The following is a 20,729-nucleotide window of genomic DNA, read 5'->3' as shown; positions in this document are numbered from 1 at the left end:
ATGCAAGAGCACCGAGGAATCTCATTGCAACATCGGTCTCACCTTGGTTGAGGAAATGGACATTAGCAAGTAGTACAGATCTCTGGTTAGTTATGGTCATTTATATCCCTACCAGGGTGCCTGTCGTAGTGTTGGAAGAAACTTAAGGAAACCCACGCAAACACTGGGGGGCACAAACTCTTTATAGATGTCATTCTTTGTGAGATTTGAACCCTGGACCCTTGTGCTCCAAGCCATGGTGCTGCATCGGTGACTGTGGTTAGCTTTTCCTGCAATGTTTGCAAAATGACTCCTCCTGAATTATTTAATATGTTAGGAATGTATTAAAATTATTAGTAGAAAGTCCACAAGATAAGTGATAGGAGCCACAGCTATCATGCATCCATCATTGAGATCCCCACCGATCATGAGAATGGGGTCCCGTGGCCTCTTGTGAATGGAGCAGTAGTGCAAACTAATGCCCACAGACCTATTCACTTCTATGGATTTATGAAACCTCTGAGATGCAGTGAATAGAGTGGTGTCCATGAATGATCACTACTGTTCCATTCACATGGAGGACACGGAACTCCATTCTCGGGATCAGTGGAGACCACAGCTGTCAGACTTGCACGATCTTGTGATAAATACTGTTAGTAGCAAAACCTCTATTTTTTTCTTTGTGGGTGGGTAGGGAGGTGGAGGTTTCAGCAAAGGGGAAGATAACTGTTTCTCACTGAACAGATCCACCTGGAGTATGGAGACATAGGCAGTACTCTATGGGAAACAGTATCTAAACTAGTTCCTCCAGTAAGGAGAAGACTTATTGCATAGTAGCCACAAATGGGTGCCTGGTTTGCCTAATAGATGATAGTTTTCTTTCTTCTAGTAAAGAGGAAATTGGTGTTTCAGCAAAAAGAGGAAAAATGTGGTCAAAAGTTACAAAATTTTCCAAAATACTTGCAAAATTGAATATAAACCTGTACTACAAGGTGATAAAAATCTGTCTTATGATGAGAATGCTGAGCGCCCCTAGAAAGGCATGAACCGTGCTCCTCTGCGCCCATTACATGACCAGGACAGGTTTGTGTCCATAAGAAATCTCCAACCCATAAACAATTAATAAAAAATAATATATTTCAAAATTGTATGAATTGTGAAAAAAAAAATGATTATTTTAACAGGAAATAATTCACAAAGTTTGCAGGGGTCGTGCAGTTATCGTTATGTTTTGGGGATCTGTAAAAACATAAACTACCTTGTTATATGTAGGGAAGGATAGGAATAGAAAGACCGAACAGTAAAAAAAAAATAGCAGGAACTAAGAGAGTACAGAGGAATTTCTTGTAGGTGCATAATAAATATTTTCACTCTGGAGGCCAGACGGGGGTGTAATTCATAGCCTGTATTTTATACAGGGCCATCAAAGACGTCATCACCATAATTTTGCTTGGTTACACATTCATGAAGTGTTATTAGAGGATTTGGGCAGTTTAAATATAGTTTTACCCTCCATTTATACTGATGCGATCTGTCATTACTTATTTACAGAAAGTCTATCGGCTCCTCCTGATGTCACAAGCACCACAACCACATCCTCGTCCTCCTCCTCATCCTTGTCCTCTGTCCGCCCAGCAAATATTGACCTGCCGCCCTCCGGTCTGGTAAAGGGGGTGCACAAAGCTGCAAGAAGGTCCAGCCTGATGGACACTGCAGATGGTAACTCCATTCATGTATCTCTAGCCACCAGGACGTTATTTGGCCTTTCCACTTATTTCATGGGCTTTAAAGAGCAAATTAAACCACAGGTTTACTACATTTGACACTTTTATATAACAATTTATTTATCTTTTATTATCATGCTCTATTTTTCAGTATGTAAAAGATTTATTCTATATTATAGGGATTAATTATATATTACATAATTTTGGACTTGGAAGGATTGGTTTTAAAACAATAGAATGAGTCCCCTTTAGATCTAGCACAGGCTGCTCCTGTGGTCTGCATTGGGATGCATGTTCCCTTCCTCAGTCATCTGACTGCTGGGGCATGTGATTGTCTGCAGCGGGTCGAGTAACTGGAATGTGATGTCATCAGATGTGCCTCTCCTGCTGGCTGCTTGACTGGGTCTTGAGTTGTCCATGCATGGAAAATACAACTTAGTGCAGTGTGCTGACTGTGCCACTTTTTTTTTTCTGCGTATGATATCACATTCCAGTCTGGGAGCTGCAGACAATCACAGGTCTCATTAGTCAGGTGACAAAAGAACGGGACCTCGTCAATTCCTGTCCTAGTGCAGACCACTGGAGTAGCCGCTACGGAATCCACAGGGGGTGCCTATGCCTCATTTAAGTGCTTTAATACCATGCCAATTTTTTTTATATGTCAGACAATGTCTTTGAAACAAAAAGGTAAATTCCACAACAAATCGACAAATTTAAAAAAATCATATACTCTAAAAATTTCCGGTTGTCAGGAAATGTCAGTTGATTTATAGTTTAAAAATGGCTCCATTGCCCTAGTTGGAGTCCGTCACTTTTTTTCATGGTTGGAGCTTGGAGATATTTTTATTTCTCTTTCTGACACCATATAGTGAAATGCTACAAATTTGCCCATCAAATTTGTGCTGATTTATTACCGTCTTGTTTTGCTGTTACAGGCGTTGCCGTCAATAGCCGAGTGTCTACAAAGATCCAACAACTACTGAATACACTCAAGCGACCAAAAAGACCACCATTAAAAGAATTCTTTGTGGACGATTTCGAAGAGATTGTGGAAGGTATCATTTAGCTGTCAGTTGTCATAAATGATTTCCAGACATCTAGTCACATTGAATATTTGCACTAGGTACAGGTGTCTCTCACAAAATTAGAATATCATCAGAAAGTTAATTTATTTCAGTTCTTAAGTACAAAAAGTGATACTCATATATTATATAGAGTCATTACACACGGAGTGATCTGTTTCATGTGTTTATTTCTGTTAATGTTGATGATTATGGATTACAGCCAATGAAAATTCAAACGTCATTATCTCAGTAAATTAGAATACTTTATAACACCAGCTTGAAAAAATGATTTTAAAATCTGAAATGTTGGCCTACTGAAATGTATATTCAGTAAATGCACTAAATACTTGGTCGGGGCTCTTTTGGCATCATTGCAATTACTGCATCAGTGCGGCGTGGTATGGAGGCGATCAGCCTGTGGCACTGCTGAGGTGTTATGGAAGCCCAGGTTGCTTTGATAGCAGACTTCAGCTTATTTGTATTGTTCGGTCTGGTGTCTCTCATCTTCCTCTTGACATTATCCCATAGATTCTCTATGGGGTTAAGGTCAGGCGAGTTTTCTGCCCAATCAAGCAGTGATACTGTTGTTTTTAAACCAGGTATTGGTACTTTTGGCAGTGTGGAAAGGTGCCAAGTCTTGCTGGAGAATGAAATTTCCATCTCCTAAAAGCTTCTCAGCAGAGGGAAGCATGAAGGGCTCTAAAATTTCCTGGTAGACGGCTGCGCTAACTTTGGTCTTGATAAAATACTGTGGACCTTTACCAGCAGATGACATAGCTCCCCAAACCATCACTGATTGTGGAAACTTCACACTAGACCTCCAGCAGCTTGGATTGTGGCCTCTCCACTCTTTCTCCAGACTCTGAGACCTTGATTTCCAAAGTCTAGTGTGAAGTATCCACAATCAATGATGGTTTTGGGAGCCATGACATCTGCTGGTGTAGGTCCACTGTGTTTTATCAAGACCAAAGTCAGCGTAGCCCTCTACCAGGAAAATTTAAAGCACTTCATGCTTCCCTCTAATGATAACCTTTTTGGAGATGGAAATTTCATTCTCCAGCAGGACTTTGCACCTGTCCACACTGCCAAAAATATCAATTCCCGGTTTAAAAACAACAGTATCACTGTGCTTGATTGGCCAGCAAACTCTCCTGATCTTAACCCCATAGAGAATCTATGGGGTATTGTCAAGAGGAAGATGAGAAACACCAGACCCAACAATGCAGACGAGCTGAAGGCTGCTATCAAAGCAACTTGGGCTTCCATAACACCTCAGCAGTGCCTCAGGCTGATCGCCTCCATGCCACACAGCATTGATGCAGTAATTGATGCAAAAGGAGCCCCGACCAAGTATTGAGTGCATTTACTGAACATACATTTCAGGAGGCCAACATTTCGGAATTTAATCTTTTTTCAAGCTGGTGTTATAAAGTATTCTAATTTACTGAGATAATGACTTTTGGGTTTTCATTGGCTGTAAGCCATAATCATCAACATTAACACAAATAAACACTTGAAATAGATCACTGTTTGTAATGACTCTATATAATATGAGGGTCACTTTTTGTATTGAAGAACTGAATTAATTTAACTTTCTCCGTCGCCTCATTGGGGGACACAGGACCAGCATTCCTCCTCAAGCCAGGGCATCTGCTTGCCTAGCGCAGAAAGTCCTTCAGCCATGCGAGAGACATCCTCTGATGGGAGCTGTCACAGAACAAGGAACATGCAAACTTCTAGAAAACGACTTCATAGCCCGTCCCCCCAGGCACTCTCGTGCCTCGGCATCTGCGAGCTCCATTTCCCGCTCACCTGTCCTGTGTCCCCCAATGATTGGCTCGGAGAAAAGGATTTTACTCACACAAAAATCCCTGTTTTTTTATGATATTCTAATTTTGTGAGATGCACCTGTACATTTTTTCTTGATTTTAGTTGACATATAGGGCTATAGAGTGGTTGCTAGTGATGAGCGAACGTGCTTGGGTAAGGTGTTATCTGCCATGCTCCTGTGCTAATAGAGTATCCTCGGCGTGCTCGAATACTATGTTCGAGTCCCCGCAGCTGCATGTCTTGCAGCTGTTTGACATCCACAACACATGCAGCTGCGGGACTCGAGCATAGTATTCGAGCACACCGAGAATACTGTATTAGCACACTCGCTCATAATTAGTGGTTCCCTGGTTCATATTGATTTGCAAAGAAAAATTGGGAATTGTCCCATGAAGCCAGATTTTATGGCCTCTTTGACATACTGGGGGATTTACATTATTGCATGGAATTTACATGTTATGTTTTTACTGTACAGTTCCTAGGCCAGACCCTAACCAACCAAAACCAGAGGGTCGCCAGATGACCCCTGTAAAGGGAGAGCCGTTAGGAGTGGTGTGTAATTGGCCGCCTTCAGTAGAAGCAGCTCTGCAGCGATGGGGAACAACACAAGCAAAATGTTCATGTCTCACCGCCCTGGACGTGACTGGGAAACCGGTCTATACGCTGACCTATGGTACAGTGACCCAGAACATAATGTCTTCTACAATGTTTCATGCTTTAGAGAACCCAGAGTACCGTGCTTGCTGTCAGTTGTAGAGCAATGTTCTTATTTTTCTGTTTCAGAGCTGGTACTGCCTAAAAAAATCCTTTGCCCTCTTGTTCTGTATTACATCGATCTACTGATACTTCTACTTAAGAGGAATCAGACAATGACCTTTTATTGAAATCAAGTTTTTGTGTTTCGATTTTTTTTTAAGTTTTGACAATGTTTGTTTTTCATATCACAATCTATATTGAAAAAAAAAATGAAATCTTGTCATTTTCACTTTATAGAAGACTTTTCAGGGGTCTCATTATCATCACAGGCAGGATTAGAATGACAGGTAACTCGTCTAGGTTATAACACAGGATCCACCAATGACAATAGACGATGTCACAGCTGACCTGCTCCCCCTCGCTTCACAATTACGTTTGCTTACGCTCAGTAGATGCTTCAAAATACAAGATAGGGTGTGAGGTGGCCTGTTAGTACTAATGTACATGTGGATTTTCTGAAATCACAGGACATTAAAGGCTAAAAAGAAAAAAAAAAGCTCAAGTGGCCGATGTGAAAAATGCAAGATTTCTAATTATTTAAAATGTAGCTTGTGATATTCAAAATGAAAAGTAATTACCCCCTGTGGACATTTGTAAGCTGAATTTGATCACAATTGCCAGTTTGAAAGTGAATCTCTATCTTTCAATACTATGGTTTGTATAGATTCACTTAATAATGTGTTTTTATACTAGTTGGATTTTCCTTTTTTCTGATGCATAAGTCCTTCACTTTCATAAACAGTTGGGGTATGTGCGCTCGTTGTCTTTTTTAGGTGGATTTCTTGTGGAATCCACCTGAAAACTCTCTGCAAAATCGCCGTTAAAAGAACATAGTGCACAGCAATGTGAAAACGACTTTGCTGTGCACATGTTCAGCCTTATGTCACGTCTGGTAACCACTTCATGATGCAGAAATGGTTTTAAGAAGTGACATACTCATTCTTCTGGCGGCTTTGCTTGAAATCTGCCTCCTCTGATAGACTTAAAAGGAAAAAGCAGAGACCCCGGCGGTAGAGCTGCCGAAAAACCAAAGGAAAGGACACAAGCGAAGCCGCTTCAGGAAAACGACCGCTGGTTCCTCTGGCGTCTTAAAGACGTGGGAGCATACCCTTTAAACAAATGTTGTCACCCTGCAGCCACCACAGCGGGGAGCTTGGTGCACACAAACTAATGACCCGTTGTATGTGGTGGCAGTTTTGAGACTTGACTGTAAAATAACTTTTTTTTATTTCAGGAAAATTGTGGACCAGAAGCGTGAGACTGGCTTACACCCTTCTTAATAAATTGGGGACCAAAAATGAGCAGGGGCTGAAGCCAGGTGATAGGGTAAAGTCAGACTTTTTTGTATTTGCATGTATTTTATGCGCTATTTTATTTACATTTTGTTTTTTATTTACTTTTCGTTGTTTTTTTTATTGAAAGCAATGAATTTGATTATCTGTTTATAAGTGATATATTTTTAGGTTAATTTGGCACTATCTACGGCTCAATTAACATTTGTGTTGTCAGTCTCTTTTGGAGGGTCTTAAAAAAAAAAAAAAAAGTCGAAAAATGACACTATTAAAATCAATATGGTCCGTTGGTGACCTTTAGATATCACAGATGACTTACCTTTCACAGCTTTAGGGCAGAGAGAGATTTTATCTGCATATAAATGACATATGTAAATTACCACCCTTTAAGCCTTTAACACCACCAGTCTCTGGGATAAAAATCTGAAACCTTGATATACCTCATTAAGACCAGTACAGCCCGTCGCTGCCATTTGGGTCTATTGGATGGCGGATCCATCGTAACTTGATGGCAAACTTAGGGATTTATATTCCTGTGGAAAGTGATTCCCTTTGAATTGAAGAAATACACTGGAAGAGTAACCGTGTAATTAGTGCACATGCAAATAAACAAGTTTTGTAATATACCATATAGAGAATGCTGCTTTCTCCACCTTGATCTTTCACCCTCAAAGCGTAAAATCTGTATTCAGTGAAGACAGACTTCACCATTACTGAGATACAAGGCGACAGTTGGTGCTTAGAAGATTCGATGGAGGAGGGAGGAGATAGAGGCAGCAGACAGATACAGAAATGACAGTTCTTCATAGAATGAGCACTCCTGCCAGATTGTATTTGAGAAATGAGAATTTGGAGAATGAGAGTTCAGTCCATGAGGAGAAAGAAGCATAAGATATTACAGCGTTTCTTACTTTCATGTTTTCTATTGATGTATAAAAAAAAAAATTGGCGGTTACTGTATAAGAGGACCAGTTACTTGCCATAAATATGTATGTATATATTTGTTTACCTGGTCTAAATATCGTGGTTCTAATTAATCAGTAGTTTACTTTCTTTTGTTCCTGCACCTCTATGGTCCTGAGATTTTCTCCCCCTGTTCCTTATCTGTAAATGAATTATTTTAGCCTTAATTAATAAGGATTAGATTTCTATAAAGGGTAGAGGGGCCATATCTCAAGTACAGAGAGGTGTAGAAAGAAAAAAACAACAATGCCCGACTCAGCAATAAAGCAATTACATGTTAATTGAGAGTGACAGATGACCTGTGTTATCGGTGCATGGACGGAGAGATCAGTGGGATCCGACCGCCATCAGCCCCGATCACCCAATAATCGCACCACTTAGGATATATTTCTTTGGTGCTGATATACTAACTTTATTACATTAAGGGTACCGTTACACTAAACGATTTACCAACGATCACGACCAGTGATACGACCTGGCCGTGATCGTTGGTAAGTCGTTGTGTGGTCGCTGGAGAGCTGTCACACAGACAGCTCTCCAGCGACCAACGATGCCGAAGTCCCCGGGTAACCAGGGTAAACATCGGGTTACTAAGCGCAGGGCCGCGCTTAGTAACCCGATGTTTACCCTGGTTACCATTGTAAATGTAAAAAAAAAAAAAAAACACTACATACTTACATTCCAGTGTCTGTCACGTCCCTCGCCGTCAGCTTCCCGCACTGACTGTGTCAGTGCCGGCCGTAAAGCACAGCACAGCGGTGACGTCACCGCTGTGCTCTGCTTTTACTTTACGGCCGGCACTCAGTCAGTGCGGGAAGCTGACGGCGAGGGACGTGACAGACATCGGAATGTGAGTATGTAGTGGTTTTTTTTACATTTACAATGGTAACCAGGGTAAACATCGGGTTACTAAGCGCGGCCCTGCGCTTAGTAACCCGATGTTTACCCTGGTTACAAGCGAACACATCGCTGGATCGGTGTCACACACACCGATCCAGCGATGACAGCGGGAGATCCAGCGACGAAATAAAGTTTCAAACGATCTGCTACGACGTACGATTCTCAGCGGGGTCCCTGATCGCTGCTGCGTGTCAGACACAGCGAGATCGTATGGATATCGCTGGAACGTCACGGATCGTACCGTCGTAGCGACCAAAGTGCCACTGTGAGACGGTACCCTAAGAGAAAAAAATGTTCAGTCTATAGGGTTTCTCTTGTTTTTATGTATCTAAAGCCTATTTCTTGTGTAATGCAATGTTATGCTACTTTGTAGTGTACCCAGAGCCCAACAGAGTCCCATTTTCAAGCTATACCAAGATAATGGTATCCAGCCGGTTACATTTAGACTCAGTGACTGTCTCTCTCGTATCAATGAATCCAGTGAAAATTAAAAAAAAAGACCACCTTGTTCAATATGACAACCCTATAAATTAGGTTATCAGTTGCTATATTATGGTCTAAAAATTATTCTATTCGACCTAAAGTCCTATAAGGAGGTGATCTAGACTTCTGTCTGGAGGTTTTTCTACAAAACTGTCAAGAAGTCTGAGAATTGCTACTTGTGTTGTTGTCCCAAATCCCCATAAAGCTTGCGCTGTGGCATTAGACCTACCGTATTTTTCTGACCATAAGACGCACTTTTTTTCCTCCAAATTTGGGAGGAAAGTGTGGGTGCGTCTTATGGTAGGGATGTAGCATGTGGGGAGGGGGGCAGCAGCGAGTGGGATCACACTGTTATCCCACTTCAGGAGGCAGAAAAATGTCCCCACTGCCGGGAATCAGTACTGGGGAAACTACATGGTCCCGATGATTAAGTGCAGTGAATATTCATTAGCTACACCTATCAGCTGAGCGGTGAGCCGGGAGCAGCAAATGAATACTGCGCTTAAGCAGGGACACACATGGTTTCCTCAGCGCTGATTCCTGCAGCAGCTGGGGAGATCCATGTGTCCGGGGGAGGAGGAGGCAGCAGCAGCAGCAGGGTCCGGGGGAGAGGAGTACGCTGGTACCTTCCTGGGCTGGAGCTGAGTGCTGTGCAGTGTGCACAAGGAGGACCTGTGATGATGTGAGAAGTGGGCAGGCTGTAGCATCACATGGCAGCACAGAGCCCTCCCTCTTCTTGACATCATTACAGGTCCTTCAGACTCCAACAATAGAATCTGCTGGCTTCCATTACCTGTGCTGTGGAAAGGCAACAAGAGGGAGGGCTCTGTGTGTGCAGTCATGGGATGCTTTTACCTCACTACAGGCTGGCTGCCACAATTAAGAGGTTAGTTTTTCCAAAACACAATAAAGCACTCTGCCACTCCTTTAGTGAACTATAACTCCCAGCATGTCATAGGATCTGCAGGACATGCTGGGAGTTATAGTTCTCCTATGGGATTTTAAAGCAGCACTCCAGTGTTATTTTGCAGTGCTGGAGTGGTGCTTTCAATATAAGCCCTGTGCCCCCATTCTTATACTCACCCTCCAGCATCTTCATATACTACTTTACAGCCACCACACTGGTCCCCTTAGCTTCCAACATAATAACATACTATTATATATAATAACACCACATATAATAGTATGTTATTAAATATTTTACCCCACTTTTTTGCTTCAAATATTTTTTCCCCTATTTTCCACCTCTAAAACCTGGGTGCGCCTTATAGTCCGGTGCGTCTTATAGTCCGAAAAATACGGTACCTCAATATGATATTTCTGGATTTTATTTATTTTCTTAATCTTTGTTATTTGTTGTGTTTCGTCACATGTGATAATGTGTTTTATGGTTTTTTATGTCTGTCTTCTTGTCTTATCACTGCTGGCATGTACATCCATTGGATGAGTATTTTCTTTTTAGACACTTGTCTAAAACTGTTGTATGCATTGTATATGTTTTTTATTTGTGTGAATACCACTTTTATGCACATAAAACACAAATTAAGTAGGAGGCGATAAGTGGGTTCTGTTGTTCCCCCCTCAGTATTCTAAAATGCTCTAATGTAAGGTTTACAATAAAGGGGTCCTCCGGTTTCAGAAAAGTTCTGTTCTCAGGCACAGTTTAATGTAAAAAAAAACAGCCTGCGTTTCCGCCGCTTCCCCGTACTAACGTTAAGAAAACAGCTCTGCAACCAGTCACTGAGCTCAGCATGATTGACTGCACCTCTGTCGAAGTAATGTCAGCGCTGCAGACAAACAACAAAGACCGCAGCAGAGACTCAGCCCAGACCCCAGCATGGGTAGGTAAGGGTCAGGTTTTTGTTTTTTTGTTTTTTACAGCAAACTATGCCTGGGAACCGAACTTTTCTGAAACTGGAAATCCCCTTTAACTGTTGTCTTCCATCATTTTCATTTGGCATGTCCAATTCATTGTACCAGTGTGACATTTTTGTGTCCCCCCACTATACATTCATTTTGTCACTATTCGGTTCTTGTAATATAATTACATTTTTTATCATTGAATGTATGCATTAATCCAGTGATATGTCCGTCGCATGACGCAATGCTCCTTTGCACAAACTTGTTGTGGATGCAGAATAAAATAGTTATAAATCACAGCCATCGCTCCCATTTATAGAGCTTAAAAAAAAAACGTCACAATGTCAGAAGCTGCCAGTTTTTGTTCTTATTTTATTCTTCCTGCCTCCTTAAGTTTTCAGTTGTTTTTTCGGTCCGCCATACAGATCTAGAGATGGGGGCTTTTAATTTAGTGCTTACTATTATGTTTTTTTTTTTACAAGGGGACAGTTCTCACAGGGTAAAAATATAGAGGAGCCTAAAGACACACCCCAGAGAATCCTGTGAGCCACTCCCCTTTGTAAAGAATATGAAATTTAGCACTAAACATGAAGGATCATATCTCTGAAACCATAAGGCTCGGATCAGTGGGACTAAAAGAAGAGCCAAAGCTGGCCACTTTAGACCTGTGACAGCCCCTCTTTAAATGCTGAAGCATTGCAGGTCCAATATGATCGACACTGGAAAGTATCCCGGGGTCAACTTCTTCAGGGCTGTCAACATTGGCTGTCCTGCTCTATAAAAGAAAAACAAACGATTCGAGTCATACAGATAAGAGGCTGTTCTCATCAGATTGTGTGTAGAACACTCCGCTCCCCTGCCTCCCGGATTCCTGCTTGTCACGATTGGAGTGCGTTCCTGATACATTGGCAGATAGATTGATCTGTGCTGTGCGCTGTCCAATGATGCAAACAGAAGCCGTTTTGTCTCTGCAACATTGGAGGAGCACATCAGTGGCACTGAAGCTGGATAGATCCAGCTAACCAGCCAGCTCTAGACCAAGCTTGGAAACACTGTGCTCGCATCTTACTTAGGACACTGGCCACTTCTTATAGATCTGCAGCTGTGGCTGGTAACCTAGGCAATGAGATGTAAACAATAAAGTTGGAAAAAAATCCTTTCATTCTTAAGAACGTTGAGGATTTTTAATTGCAAAGTTGCTTGTCTGAAGATCACTTTGCAATTGTACCCATTTGCGTTGACAGGAAAACACCAAGACCCACCGATTTCATGAGGACTAGCCAACCTTCTAATGTGTGTAATGTTGGAGGTCAGAAGGATTGGGCAGGCTGAATTTTCATGACTGATCCTTTTGATCTCAGAGGTTAGTCACTCTGTTAGTCTGGTGCTAGGTTAGTCACCGCTTCTTATTGAGAACATATTCACACTTGGTCTAGCTTAGCCCCAGATGTATGAGGAATTTGGGAAGAATGGTGTTCAGCTGACCACTATCAAAGGTGTAGGACATCCTAAGATTGTTGGTAATGGGATATTGATCTTAACTGAGCCTTTGCCTGGAAATTCACTTTTGAAAACTTACTATTTTCTCTTTTAAACTATTGATTTGTATAAATAGATGCTACGCTTGCAGTATTGTATCCAGTTAATAATTGATTTCTTGTTCTGCCAATCTTCTCATGAATTGTCTTCTTTCAGGTGGCCCTGGTCTATCCCAATAATGATCCAGTCATGTTTATGGTTGCTTTTTACGGCTGTCTCCTGGCAGAAGTCATTCCAGTGCCGATTGAGGTACCTCTTACTAGAAAGGTAACAATAAAATTTAGAGTAATGTTGGACACATTCTCAGGCCTTCAATCTCCGGTGACTATTCCGATTGCAGACTCCTCTTGGCCCTTTGACGTTTGCTAGTAATTGTACCTAAAAATGTAATTCCAGCAAATGAGAGCGTGACGTAGAGTGAAAGCAAAGCTATTCATAATTTATGTTCATGACTTTTTTCTTGAATAATTGAATATATAATGTAGTCTGGGCCATTTTATTATAGCAAGGCCTAATTGCAGCACAAGCATTTTTTTGGAAATGTACACGGTCATCACAACTGAGCAGTATCCTATGTAATACACTGTTACTGATGTGATGGCGCCCCAAGAGTATGTCATCTAATCAGGGTGCGCAGTTATCGCTCAGACTTTCCATAGTAAAAAAAAAAAACTAAAAAAAACCTAACCATGCTAAACAGACAAATGTATAAAGATATAGAAAGTGAATGGGGGCTGGGGCTGTACACAATCTCCACTCAGCCTTTAAATTAAAGAGAGTATGTCTGCAAAAAATGACTGTAGAAAGTAATCGCAGGCACTCTGAAGCCTTGATGTGGCTGAGCAGCAGTTCAGTGCCCCTTTCCATGATACCATGACTTGGACAATTCTAGGTTCCAAACGCGTCACTTTATGCCTTTAATGCAGTATTTTTAAAGTACTTGAAACCTTTTAAGATATACTAGTAAATTGGTGGTTTTATATCCAAATGACTGGATGTATTTTTCTTTTCTCTGCATCTTAATGGGAATCTGTCAGCAGGTTTTGCTATTTCAGAGCAGCATAATATAGGGCAAGTGAGGCTGATTCCAAGGATGTGTCACTTACTGGGCTGTGTGTTGTAGTTTCCATACAATCAGTGTTTAATCAGCAGGTGATTATCACTGCTTGACTAGTTCTCATGTGTACTGCAGTCCAGCTAATCTGTATAACCCCGCCTCCACCACTGATTGGCATCTTCCTGGTAATGTTCCTGTACACAGGAAGCTGCCAATCAGGGGTGTGTGCGGGGTTATACCCAGATTAGCACTCTGACCGCTACTACATCTGCAACAGATATGATGGGGATTCTATGAAAAATGCACTAGGCAGCCCAGTAAGTGACACAATCCGGCTCTCCTGCCTTTTATTCTGCTGCTCTCAGATTACATTGTGAAAACTTGCTGACAGATTCCCTTTAAGCGAAGCAGGGCTTTTCCTTTCCGTGCTGAGGATCTTCACAACCAATTTATAGGTTCTGGTGAACGTTGAACATTGTGCTCAACTTCATTCATAGTTCTAGTCTGAGGCTTCTTTGATTTGAAGGTCACTGGAAAAACATGTTCATAGATCCCCTCTGATACAAAGTTCTCAGTAGCCGGTGGAACGTAGCCATTGGACCCAGTCATACAGACCTATAGAGCAAGCTATTATACTACAATATATAGCGGAGCGCTCTCCTTTTCCAAGAGCATCCATTTTTGTTCCACATTGACTGGCTAAAATCCCAGTAATATCAGTGAGCCTCACCATTGCCTTCTTCTGCCCATTTGACTTTCCTCCTCTCCTCTTCATAAACAGGATGCTGGTGGGCATCAGATTGGTTTCCTGCTGGGAAGCTGTGGTGTGAAGCTTGCTCTTACCACCGAGGTTTGCCTGAAAGGACTGCCAAAAACGCAGAATGGAGAAATTGTGCAATTCAAGGGTAAGCCACTCGATTATTTTCCTGCCTAGAATATATTTTTCCCAGTATCTTGTGTTGATATTTTTACTTGGAATTCATGGAGCGGTGAAATTAATAGAATATAACAATGATATATAGTTTGTAATTACATTCTTTAGTCGCACTGTCACTGTGGAAAATCATCTTTTTTTGCGAAGTAGTGTCTGCGGTTTTATTGTCTGCCAATTAAATTAAAATGATGTTTTTAATTAGTCTATTTCTGGGTGTTATTTGTGGAAGACACATTTTCATTTTATATAACTTGAGATGTGTGTGTGTATATACACTCACCGGCCACTTTATTAGGTACACCATGCTAGTAACGGGTTGGACCCCTTTTGCCTTCAGAACTGCCTCAATTCTTCGTGGCATAGATTCAACAAGGTGCTGGAAGCATTCCTCAGAGATTTTGGTCCATATTGACATGATGGCATCACACAGTTGCCGCAGATTTGTCGGCTGCACATCCCAAAGATGCTCCATACAAGGCAGGATGGATCCATGCTTTCATGTTGTTTACGCCAAATTCTGACCCTACCATCCGAATGTCGCAGCAGAAATCGAGACTCATCAGACCAAGCAACGTTTTTCCAATCTTCTACTGTCCAATTTCGATGAGCTTGTACAAATTGTAGCCTCAGTTTCCTGTTCTTAGCTGAAAGGAGTGGTACCCGGTGTGGTCTTCTGCTGCTGTAGCCCATCTGCCTCAAAGTTCGACGCACTGTGCGTTCAGAGATGCTCTTAGGCCTACCTTGGTTGTAACGGGTGGCGATTTGAGTCACTGTTGCCTTTCTATCAGCTCGAACCAGTCTGCCCATTCTCCTCTGACCTCTGGCATCAACAAGGCATTTCCGCCCACAGAACTGCCGCTCACTGGATTTTTTTTCTTTTTCGGACCATTCTCTGTAAACCCTAGAGATGGTTGTGCGTGAAAATCCCAGTAGATCAGCAGTTTCTGAAATACTCAGACCAGCCCTTCTGGCACCAACAACCATGCCACGTTCAAAGGCACTCAAATCACCTTTCTTCCCCATACTGATGCTCGGTTTGAACTGCAGGAGATTGTCTTGACCATGTCTACATGCCTAAATGCACTGAGTTGCCGCCATGTGATTGGCTGATTAGAAATTAAGTGTTAACAAGAAGTTGGACAGGTGTACCTAATAAAGTGGCCGGTGAGTGTAGATAGATAGAAAGAGGAAGAGATATGTCTCTCTATATATATATATATATATATATATATATTTTTTTTTTTTTTTCTTTTATGGTTTCCTTAATGGGGTTCTCGTCACATAATTGCACCCCCCCAATTCTAGGTCTGCATGTACACATTTTCCAGCAACATTTTGTAAGTTTATATATTCAGCTAAATGGGATGTGCCACCACAATATGTCTATTTATGAAGAAATTTGTATTTTTGACCTTTTTTCAATGCACTTGTACTAGAAATAATGTATTGTCATAAATATATTTGTGTTTTATCATAGGAATCCTGTCTATAAATTTAGTATGTTTGACTCTGAATTGTTGCTATGTACCATCCTGCCAGTGAGATAAGTTGGAAAGGCAGGTCTCCTGGGGCATCTTTCCACCTCTCGCCCCTGGAGTGATGGGTCCCTCCATGCATGTGTGTACAGGGAGAGACCTGTCAGACATTGGTAGAAGGCAGGGAGAGGCCGCCAGGGATATGCCTGTGCAGCTAGTCGCCTGTGCAGCTCGAGTCCCGGTGACGTTTCAGAGTCAAACATACCCGGCTGAAATCGTGAAGCGTCTGTCAGGTTACCTTTTAAAGCCGGTGGCCATTTCATTTTAACAAATCTGTTGGAGACATAAATATTGGTAAGGGCCACAAAAGGAAGTATTACAGACTCTCCTTTCTTGTGAAGCACAGCCTGTTAGTTCCTCATAGATCTGCTGTCAAAATGACAGCTAGTGGAGGGACCTGTCCATCAGCCGCCTCCAATTGAAAAGCCGCTTTCTAATGCGTAGTGTATTTTAATTGGAGGAGGCTGGTCGACAGGACTGGTCCCATGTCTCCTAAATTAACCGTCATTTTTGAGAGAAGATCTATGAGGAACTAACAGGCTGTGCTTCACAAAGAGAGTTTTGCCAAAGATCTTTTGGCCAACCCCTTTAAAATTGGTAAAATATGACTTGGTAGCCTTTACCTGTTGCATATTACTTTTGTTCCGGGGGCTTATGTTAACCTCTAAATATTAAAGACCATGGGCTCACAATTTAGGTATGTTTCTATAGGGTGGCCAAAGCTGAAGTGGGTTGTGACTGATTCCAGATACCTGACCAAGGCACCAAAGGACTGGCAACCACACATCACCGTAGCGGGCATAGAACCTGCTTATATTGAGGTAAACGGGCTGGTAAAATCATTAAAGGGAACTTGTCACATTGTACATGAAGTCTGAGCTGTGAACAACATGGTGTAAACGAGGAGAAGCTGTGCAGAATGATATATAGGTTTGTAGATTAAGATTTAGTATAACTTGTATTTTATTGAGACCTCTGGTGTTTGTATGCTTTTACGTCCAGTGGACGGGCCTACTAGTGATTGACAGCTGCATCAATCACTGACTGTCAATCACCGATAGGACCGCCCACTGGACTCATATGCATACAAACACCAGGGATTTAAAGGAAGAGAATCCAAGGTTTACTGAAAGTTTTCCCACAAAAATGTGCATCAATCTGATCAGCTTCTCTTGGTCTCTAACATCCGGCCTGCAGATCAGATACCATTTTCAACAAGACAGGTTCCCTTTAAATCTAATTGTTTTCATATATGATGCACCAATAATATCTTCTACCCTGAAATACTAAATTAAAATGCCACATTACTTGCACTTTTCTCCCCCATTTTACATGAGGAATTGAGAGCTGCAGGTAGCACATTGGGCTGTAGAGTTACTGAGGCAACCATACAACGATAGGCTGCCCATCTAATGTGTACGAGGGCCTCCCAACCATCCCCCAACAGATAATAGTGGGGAACATAAAGACTGGACAGCTGGAATTCAGTCCTCCTATCCTTTTGTTTGGCAGTGAGATAAGCCGCTGCCAGATAATTCTGGCATCTGCTCAGAAAAGTCAGGAACACTTGGAGCCTGTGTCTGGGGAAGGTAGCGGTCAGCTGACCAATCATTTCGACAACAGCTTTATCATGTGTATGGCCAGTCTCAAATAGGGGCCATAATTGAATCAATAGGACCCGTGCGTGAGACTACTTGTGCTGTGTAAAATTGCCGTATCAGTTGTACAGCCCAGAATGCTAAATGCTTGTCTCTGTGCCTGATCTACTACTGGCCATCAGATGGATAGGCGTTTTTTTGTGAACTTAGTTGCACGTCAGAATTTTCCTAAGAATAATTAAGCAAAAAAGATTTTTTTAAAATCTTAATGCCTTAAAAGGAATCTGTCAGCAGGTTGTTGCTACCTCATCTGAGAGCAGCGTAATATAGGCAAAGAGACCCTGAATCCAACAATGTATCACTTAGTTTACTGACACAATCAGAGTTTTTAGATGCAACATTGCTGAGAAAGTTAACCCCGCCCACATCAGCTCTCTATGTACGTAGTCTATGGACAGTGAGCCGCTTATCACAGGAGGGGGCGGAGTTCGACTAGCAAGCGCGCACCAACTAGACTAAGCAACTACAGTATCCTAGTGATAAAACCTTCACTGTAAGTAAACAACAGCACACAGATGGATAAGTGATACATCGCTGAATTCAGTGTTTTAACCCCTACCTCATGCTGTGCTCAGGTTATGTATCAAAAACCTGGCAACAGATTCCCTTTAAGCTAGGCTAGAATTAGACCATCCCTGAATAATTACAATTTGCTGCTTATTAGAGAGATGAGCCGGTAAGGTTACTTCCCACCCGTAGGCTGCAAAGTGTTCCTAAAAAAATCATCCGCCTCATTTACAGCTGCCATTGATAAAGGGAGAATCATTTCTATGGTTACGCTCTGCAACCTCTGCAAATATTTGGCAATTATATCTATCTCTTATGAATCTCCATGACTTGGCCGGGCTTGTCTTAAGTCGTTGTCAATAGCCAAGATGAATTATCTAATTTTTTCAGCATTATTATAATTTACAATTATGGAAGTTTTCGCTTTGCCTCTCTAAATTCACTTCCCTTTTTTCCACCCTTTTAAATCTTTAATAATTGTTCTGTAATATTGTAGAAGTAAGACATGAATATCACTAAATTGTAGATTGGCACAAAATTATAAGTAGACCTTGTCCAAGGAAACTAAATGAAGCCAGCAGGTGAAAAATTATTTTATTTGAGGCTGATGCAACCAAAATGGAAAACGAAGACTGTTTTGCAAATAGTCATTACAAATCTCCTATTGTTTTGTGTTCACAGCTCCTATGTAAACCTATGTGTCTCCAAGGTAAAAGTCAACAAATCGACAGTTTTACTGCCTTACATTAGTAATCTATTGTTTGCTAATTGGGGCAGCAGGGTGGCTCAGTGGTTATCTGCACAGTTTTATTTTTTCCCCTAGTTTTTTTCCAAAAGACATACTGATCTGAAATTTAGATTGTCAGTCCCAATGGGGACAGAGCTCATAATGACTGTAAAGCGCTGTGGAATTAATGGCGCTATATACTGTAAGTGCATAAAATAAATGGTATTATACAGTGGGTACCTAAAGTATTCAGACCCTTTTACATTTTTCACTCTTTGTTTCATTCAAAAAAGTTAATTTTGATCTCATTAATGTACACTCTGCACCCCATCTTGACTGAAAAAACAAATGTAATTTTTGCAAATTTATTAAAAAAGAAAAATTGAAATATCACATGATCATAAGTATTCAGACCCTGCTCAGTATTGAGTAGAAGCACCTTTTGAGCTAGCACAGCCATGAGTCGTCTTGGGAATGATGCAACAAGTTTTTCACACCTGGATTTGGGGATCCTCTGCCATTCTTCCTTGCAGATCCTCTCCAGTCCCGTCAAGTTGGATGGTGAACATTGGTGGACAGCCATTTTCAGGTCTCTCCAGAGATGCGCTGTTGGGTTTAGGTCAGGGCTCTGGCTGCGCCAGTCAAGAATAGTCACAGAGTTGTTCTGAAGCCACTCCTTTGTTATTTTAGCTGTGTGATTAGGGTCATTGTCTTGTTGGAAGGTGAACCTTCGGCCAAGTCTGAGGTCCAGAGCACTCTGGAAGAGGTTGTCATCCAGGATATTTCTGTACTTGGCCGCATTCATGTTTTCTTCAGTGGCAACCAGTCATCCTGTCCCTGCAGCTGAAAAACACCCCCATAGCATGATACTGCCACCACCATGTTTCACTGTTGGGATTGTATTGGGCAGGTGATGAGCAGTGCCTGGTTTTCTCCACACATACCGCTTAGAATTATCACCAAAAAGGTCTATCTTCATCTCATCTTTCTCATAGTCTCGGAGTCCTTCATGTGTGTTTTAGCTACCTCTATGCAGGCTTTCATATGTCTTGCACTGAGGAGAGGCTTCCGTCGGGCCACTCTGCCCGACTGGTGGAGGGCTGCAGTGATAGTTGACTTTGTGGAACTTTCACCCATCTCCCCACTGCATCTCTGGAGCTCAGCCACAGTGATCTGGGGGTTCTTCTTTACCTCTCTCACCAAGGCTCTTCTCCCATGATTGCTCAGTTTGGCTGGACGTTCAGGTCTAGGAAGACTTCTGGTGGTCCCAAACTTCTTCCATTTAAATATTATGGTGGCCACTGTGCTCTTAGGAACCTTGAGTACTGCAGAAATTCTTTTGTAACCTTGGCCAGATCTGTGACTTGCCACAATTCTGTCTCTGAGCTCCTTGGCCAGTTCCTTTGATCTCATGATTCTCATTTGGTCTGACATGCGCTGTGAGGTCTTAGGGTACTGTCACACAGAGCAATTTTGATCGCTACGACGGCACGATCCGTGACGTCGCAGCGATCGTATGATTATCGCTCCAGCGTCGTAGACTGCGGTCACACGTTGCAATCACGGCGCTGGAGCGATGCCGAAGTCCCCGGGTAACCAGGGTAAACATCGGGTTACTAAGCGCAGGGCCGCGCTTAGTAACCCGATGTTTACCCTGGTTACCAGCGTAAACGTAAAAAAAACAAACAGTACATACTCACATTCCGGTGTCTGTCCTCCGGCGTCTCAGCTTCTCTGCACTGTGTAGCACAGCGGCCGGAAAGCAGAGCGGTGACGTCAGACGTCACCGCTGTGCTCGCTTTCCGGCCGGCCGGTGCTCACAGTGCAGAGAAGCTGAGACGCCGGGGACAGACACCGGAATGTAAGTATGTACTGTTTGTTTTTTTTACGTTTACGCTGGTAACCACGGTAAACATCGGGT

The 20,729-nt window shown here is 42.1% G+C and overlaps 1 protein-coding gene across 2 annotated transcripts in view; it reads left to right on the top strand.

Moving 5' to 3' along the window:
* The window catches only part of DIP2B (disco interacting protein 2 homolog B), a 196,761-nt gene that overhangs the window by 132,534 nt on the left and 43,498 nt on the right, over window positions 1–20,729 (top strand). Inside the window, exons 6-12 of one of the 2 annotated variants that reach the window (XM_077297861.1) lie at window positions 1,531–1,698; window positions 2,639–2,758; window positions 5,073–5,270; window positions 6,588–6,679; window positions 12,547–12,657; window positions 14,229–14,352; window positions 16,628–16,737. In XM_077297861.1, coding sequence (XP_077153976.1) covers window positions 1,531–1,698; window positions 2,639–2,758; window positions 5,073–5,270; window positions 6,588–6,679; window positions 12,547–12,657; window positions 14,229–14,352; window positions 16,628–16,737 — 923 coding nt within the window. The remainder of the gene's footprint in view (window positions 1–1,530; window positions 1,699–2,638; window positions 2,759–5,072; window positions 5,271–6,587; window positions 6,680–12,546; window positions 12,658–14,228; window positions 14,353–16,627; window positions 16,738–20,729) is intronic. The other variant, XM_077297862.1, reaches the window with a different exon arrangement.

This window comes from Ranitomeya variabilis, chromosome 3 (genome assembly GCF_051348905.1).
Source record: "Ranitomeya variabilis isolate aRanVar5 chromosome 3, aRanVar5.hap1, whole genome shotgun sequence".
Classification (NCBI taxonomy): domain Eukaryota; kingdom Metazoa; phylum Chordata; class Amphibia; order Anura; family Dendrobatidae; genus Ranitomeya; species Ranitomeya variabilis.
Note: the sequence above shows the minus strand (reverse complement) of the source record. Positions and strands in the feature narration are given on the sequence as shown.